The sequence below is a fragment of the Lipotes vexillifer genome, unplaced genomic scaffold, assembly GCF_000442215.2.
Source record: "Lipotes vexillifer unplaced genomic scaffold, Lipotes_vexillifer_v1.1 scaffold349, whole genome shotgun sequence".
Classification (NCBI taxonomy): Eukaryota; Metazoa; Chordata; class Mammalia; order Artiodactyla; family Lipotidae; genus Lipotes; species Lipotes vexillifer.
The window spans coordinates 77,150-83,032 of record NW_006790574.1 but is presented as its reverse complement, the minus strand read 5'-3'; the positions used below and the strand labels follow the sequence as shown (position 1 = coordinate 83,032).

The 5,883-nt window shown below is 64.7% G+C and overlaps 1 protein-coding gene across 2 annotated transcripts in view; it reads right to left on the bottom strand.

The window, feature by feature from the left end:
* The window catches only part of COL2A1 (collagen type II alpha 1 chain), a 31,276-nt gene that overhangs the window by 2,254 nt on the left and 23,139 nt on the right, over window positions 1-5,883 (bottom strand). For both annotated transcript variants that reach the window (XM_007463834.1, XM_007463833.1), the window contains 14 exons: window positions 5,605-5,658; window positions 5,212-5,319; window positions 4,552-4,605; window positions 4,063-4,116; window positions 3,267-3,428; window positions 2,920-3,027; window positions 2,606-2,713; window positions 2,264-2,317; window positions 2,012-2,119; window positions 1,810-1,863; window positions 1,561-1,668; window positions 1,231-1,284; window positions 668-775; window positions 10-298 (listed from right to left, as the gene is read on the bottom strand). In XM_007463834.1, coding sequence (XP_007463896.1) covers window positions 10-298; window positions 668-775; window positions 1,231-1,284; window positions 1,561-1,668; window positions 1,810-1,863; window positions 2,012-2,119; window positions 2,264-2,317; window positions 2,606-2,713; window positions 2,920-3,027; window positions 3,267-3,428; window positions 4,063-4,116; window positions 4,552-4,605; window positions 5,212-5,319; window positions 5,605-5,658 — 1,423 coding nt within the window. The remainder of the gene's footprint in view (window positions 1-9; window positions 299-667; window positions 776-1,230; window positions 1,285-1,560; window positions 1,669-1,809; window positions 1,864-2,011; window positions 2,120-2,263; window positions 2,318-2,605; window positions 2,714-2,919; window positions 3,028-3,266; window positions 3,429-4,062; window positions 4,117-4,551; window positions 4,606-5,211; window positions 5,320-5,604; window positions 5,659-5,883) is intronic.

Sequence of the window (5,883 nt, the reverse complement as noted above, 5' to 3'; positions counted from 1 at the left end):
CGGGCTCGCCGCGCTTCCACGCAGGGTGGCAGAGTTTCAGGTCCCGGCAGGTGCGAGCGGGGTTCTTGCGGGATCCCTCGGGGCTGCGGATGCTCTCGATCTGGTTGTTGAGGGACTTGAGTGTGGCATCCACCTCGGCGTCGTGCTGTCTCAGGTTGCCGGCTGCCTCGTCGGCCCGCATGTACTGCAGGGGGTCGGGGCCCTTCTCTCTCTGGCCTAGGCCAGCAAAGGCGGACATGTCAATGCCAGGGCCAGGGGGACCTGGAGGGCCAGGGGGGCCAGGATTTCCAGGAGGACCCTGCAGCAGGAAACAGAGAAATCAGCCAGGAATTACAGGGAGACGCCCCTCCTGTGTCCATCCCCACCTGCTAGAATGTACTAGGATGTCTTCTTCCCAGTCCCATGAGGTTGGGCGTGTGCGTGTGCGTGTGCGTGTGCGTGTGCGTGTGCACAGCAGGCCAAGACCAAGAAAACCATAGAACGCTCCCTGTTTTTTCACTAGCCCCTCTCTTCTGTGTCTCATGGACTCTGAACCTCCAGGGAGCTCCCAGGATAAAGGATGCTGTCACATTAGCTGCAGGCTGATGCCCCGAAAGAGGCCCTTAGCATCAGAGAGCTCAAGCCTCCCGGTGCTGGGAACACCCCAGACAGCAGGAAGGACACTCACGGCAGGGCCAGTTTCGCCTGAACGTCCACGGGGTCCAGGAGGTCCAATGGGGCCGGGGATTCCATTAGCGCCATCTTTGCCAGAGGGACCGACGGGGCCAGGAGGACCCTGCAGGCCGGGAGGGAGAAAGACAGTGAGAAGAGAGCCATCGACAAAGGGAAGGTCCGGGGGAAGCTGGGGCTGGTGAGGCGGCCGTCCTGGCAGCACTCACAGCTGCTCTCTTCCCAAGTTTTCCCATTTCTCAGTCATGTAACCCCACGCTGGTCTCCGTGTGGCCAAGAACCGGCAGGACGGCTTCACGGCTCTCTCACTCCCTACAACCCTCTTTGTAAAATCCTATTCCCAGGGAGTCTGTCTGACAGCCGAGAGCTGCTCTCGTGTTCGTCCTATGACCTCGGGTACTTCTCCGGCCACAGTCTCACCAAGCCAGTCCCACTTCTGCTGCTGAGTGAGGCGCCTGAGCCCGAGGCTTCCCCAGAAGCAGCCACATCTCCCTCCTCACCAAACACCTGACCAGCACCCTGGTCCCACCCCAGAGGAAGGGTTCACTCCATCTCACTTACTCTGGGGCCAGAAGGACCGGCGGGACCAGAAGCCCCTTGGTCTCCGGCGGGACCCTGTGCGGCAGGAAGAGGCAAAGGTCAGAGGTCAGCACAGACAGGGCCCCATCTTCCACGTCAGGAGGCCTTCTTGAATATGTATATATGCTGGGAGTTGGGGGAGCGCATACACGTCCCGCCCCGCGCCCCTTCCATGCGCTTCTCCCTCCAACCCTGAGGAGGCCCAGCACATTTCTCAGGATGATCCCAAGTCGCCTTAGCAGCATGGGAAACTCCAGTGGGCTCTGTGAAGTGGGACGCCTTGGGGAACCAAGCGCAGCCTGCGGCACTCACAGGGGGGCCGGGCAGACCCTGCAGACCAGTGAAGCCACGGTGTCCCTTCAGTCCCCGCTCGCCAGCCTCTCCCGTTTCTCCTTTGTCACCTCGGGGGCCTTGAGGGCCCTGGGAACAAGACACAAAGACACAGGTTTGGTCAGCTCAGGCCAGCCTCTGCCAGCCTCACCCGAGCCAAGGAGCCCCAGGTCCCTGCTGCCCCCTGAACCTGCCTGTCGGGGACCCAGCACAGGACGCTCAGATACTCACTGGCATTCCCCGGGCTCCAGCTGGTCCTGAGGGTCCCATGGGGCCTTGTGCACCCTGTGGGGAGAGTGGGGGCAGCGTCAGAGCACAGTCAGGACAGGGACGTGCCCAGGGCCTGGGGTGGGGGAGGGCGGGTGGTGGAAAGCTCCCTACCCACGCAGCCACCCTCCTCCACCGTGGCTTTTACTGACTCGAAGATACTCACAGCTTCTCCTCGGTCTCCCTGCTTGCCGACCGGGCCGGCGGGGCCAGGAGAGCCAGGGGGCCCCGGGGCTCCGGGGGCACCCAAGGGACCGGTCTCACCACGATCACCCTGTCAGGAGAGAGGTCTCCGGCTCAGAGAGGAACGTTCCAGAAGAGGCAAGGAGAGACGTGATTCTGACCCCAGCCCTGCCAGGCCAATGGAATGTCCTCCCCGGCCCACCGTACTCACCTTGAGTGAGACCCCGATACTCACCTTGACTCCAGCTGCACCGTCTCTGCCAGGGGGGCCGTCAGCACCAGGGCTTCCCTGCGCAAAGGGAAACAGACGCCATCAGAGCTGCCCACCACCCCCGCCTCTGCTTCCCGTCCTCCCTCGGGAGCCCAGGTTTGTGCCCTCCCTCCAGCCAAAGCTTTCTCAGCCAGCTTCCTCCTGCCTCCCCGCCGTGGGCCCAGCTCTTAGTCTCCGTGCCCTCTCGCTCCCATCACCACCCTCCCATCACATCTGGGCGCTTGGGCTCGGCCCATCTGTCACCCCCTTCTCCAGGGCTCCCCTCTCCCAAGAACGGGCTACCCCACAGTGGATCCCACTGCACACCTCGCGTCCAGGTTCACCCGCAGGACCAGTCAGGCCAGGAGGACCCACGGGGCCAGGGGGACCTCGGTCTCCAGATGCTCCAGGAGCTCCCTGCTTGCCAGGCTCACCCTGGGGGACAGCGACAAGGAGGATGAGTGCGCGCTCCGAGGCCCCTCCGAGCCCTTCTGGGGAGAGCGCTGACCGGGGCTCAGTTCAGACGGTACGGAGCGGTGGCAGCCTCGGGGTGGCCAGGCCACCAAGACCACCAGGTGAAGAGCCTCCACCTGAGCCGGGCTGGGCCCAGCTCGCCTGGAGGGAGGGGCATCCCCACTCACCGATGGGCCGGGCAGGCCGGGGAATCCTCGCTCACCACGCTGCCCCGGCAGACCAACGATGCCCCTCTGACCAGCCAGACCCTGGGGACCTGGAGGACCGTCGGGGCCCTGAGGGAGGAGAGAGGGCGGTGAGACTTGAGAAGCGACACGGGGCCGCCCCCGCCCATCCGCGCGGTGGCCAGCTGCCCACTGCAGGCGTCGGGGCACTTCTCTCTGCAGCGCCCGCCCCTGCCCGGCAGCCCCACAGTCGTGCTCCCCCTACTCTGGGCTCTGTGAGACCACGTGCCCTTCACACTCCTGCTCCAGGGACCTTGGCCCTGGGCTCCCCAGCCTGGGGTGGGACTTACAGAAGGACCGTCATCTCCAGGCTCTCCCTTCTCGCCAGGGGGTCCGGAAGGACCTTGGAGGCCAGGGTCACCAGCTCGGCCAGGGGGGCCGCTGTCTCCTCGAGCACCTTTGGGACCATCTTTTCCAGAAGGACCAGGGGGGCCGGGGGGTCCAGGGTTGCCCTAGAAGGAGCACATGCGGGACTTGAGAACTCATCTCGCCCTTCACCATCCTTCCAGGCTGCCAAAGCCACGGTGACCCTCTGGAGGCTTCCTCCACCCTAAGGGCAGCTTGACCCCCAGCCCGGGCTACCTCTTCCATCTTCTCTCCCCCATGAGCTCTGGCTTCTTCAGCCTCTGCACACTTTCCTTTTTCTGATCTACCTGGACTCCCTCCTGCCTCAGTCCCACCACCGGTCCTCAAGGAACAGCTCCAGCCTCACCCCTGGCCGCTAAGCCTCTGCGCCCGCTCCCTCTGCACTTGGCGGTGTTGGTGAGCTGGGGGACTTTCCCCAGGAGCAAGATGCAGACATTCTTACAAAGCACAGTGTGTTCAAGAAGTGTGCGTCCACAATGAAAGCAACTGTACCAGCCCTGTCCTGCCCACGGAGCCAGAAGCCCGTGGCCAGCAAGAGCGCCCCCTGCCCTGCTCCCAGCTGTGTACAAGGAGAGCAGGTCCCTGTGGTCAGTTAACTACTGTTCCCGGGAGTGGGGATGGGCACAAAGATGTGTGGGGGACTGGGCCAGGCTCTTCGACCCCCTGCCTGTGCCTTGCATGCCTGGAGTTAGGGAGGAAACAGCTGGGGGCAGCACTTACATTGGAACCTGGGGGTCCGACGCGGCCTGCAGCTCCGGGGAATCCGGTGGCCCCCTATGTGACGAGAGGAGGACCCTGAGTACCTCAGACCCTCAGGAGGCCCAAGAATCAAATTTGGGGGCGGGGGCCTCGTAGGCTGGTGTGGAAAGGGGCGAGGGGCGCATGGCAGCAAGGGGAGAGCTAGACAGGGAGAAAGGGCCCCCAGGTCTGGCCACTGCCTCGGGCAGCTGCAGCTTCTCAGCCTCCAGCCCCTGCAGGGGGAGGATGCGGCTGGGGCAGTCAGCGCTGTAGGGGCACCCTCTCTCCCACCCGGCTGTGGGATGGGCTCTGTGTGGGAGGGGCTCGGGCTGAGAGGGAAGGAGGCGGGGTGGGGTCTCTGGGGCCAGGCCTCCTTCCTGAGGCCCGGGGAGGTGGGTGCGAGAGAAGCCACTGCCCCTACAGTGCCCTCCACCCGGCCCAGTGACAGTGGGAATGGGGGGCCTCGCTCACCGGGGGGCCTTGAGCGCCTCGGGCTCCTTTAGGACCAGTCACACCAGTAGGACCCTGGGGAGGAAGGAGGGAGACGGTGAGGCCCGGTCGCCCCGGGGGAGGGCTGTGGGCTTCTGGGCGCAGGTTCCTCCTGAGCCCCAACCGTGGACTCCTGAGAGCTAGGTTCTCAAAGACGCAGCTTTGTCAGCACTAAAATCCCAGCCTGGAGAGGCTGTCACAGGTGGGCCTGCCACCCCGACCCATAGGAGACTCGTGTTCTAGGAGACCTCGGGGAGGGCAGGCCCATCAGGTGTCCTCAGAGCCAGTCCAAGGTCTCCCAGGAGACTGGCCGCTCTGCCCCAGGCCGTCTGTGCTCAGGGAGACCCAGCGGCTGGTACCCTGTGTCAGCCCCCAGCCACACACCCACACCCACACCCACGGCTCTGAAAGCCAGCTTGGCTCCTTGAACCTCTACCCCTGAGCACAAATTCCTCCTCCCTGCAGCCTCCCCCTCCTGTGGCTGCAGCAGCAGGCTCCGGAGTCTGCTGGGTGGAGGGCCCTAAACACAGGCGGGCATCCCCAGGCCTCCTAGCCACCTCTGCCTGCCCAGGCCCCTCTCCCGGCACCCAGCACCACCTACCCTGTGGGATCGGTTTCCGGGGGGAGCTCAGCGTTACCCACCTGAGGCCCGGGAGCTCCAGAGGGGCCCTGAGGACCCGGGGCACCGGCGTCACCTTTCTGGCCAGCCTCTCCTTGCTCGCCTTTGGCACCGGGCTGGCCGTCAGCACCCTGTCCCGGCAAGGAGGAGGCCAGTGAGAGCGGGCAAACACTCGAGGTTCCTCCAAAGGGGCCAGAGACTCTGTGTGAGTGTGTGCGTCCACCCTGGGCCTGGACACCGAGTCTCGGGTAGGACTGTCACATCGCTGTGGAGATGTGGACGCACAGGAGCCACTTCCCTCTTCTTTAAATCCTGTCCCTCCGTCCCCCGCAGGCGGGAAGGTGTCCTTGGGGAATGACTTGAGCTGGCCAGAGTGGAGGGCGTGGGAGGGAGGGAGGGTGGACAGAGATACTCACAGGAGGACCGGCAAATCCAGCGGGCCCGGGGGGTCCAGTCTCTCCGCGTTCACCCTGTGAGAGAAGAGGGCCGGGAGGGGTGAGGCTCAGCCGCCGGCCTGCTCGGTTCCCTCCCGTGAGCCCAGAGCCCGCTCTGGCCCAGCCTAGCCTACCGCACAGTAACCCTCAGAGAGAAGGGGGTCGGGAAGCTCTCCGTCCTAAATAAAGGGACCCAGGTCAGAAAGCCTCTCGCGGTCAGAGGATCTGGGGACCCGAAGGCCCAACACCCTGATCACATCA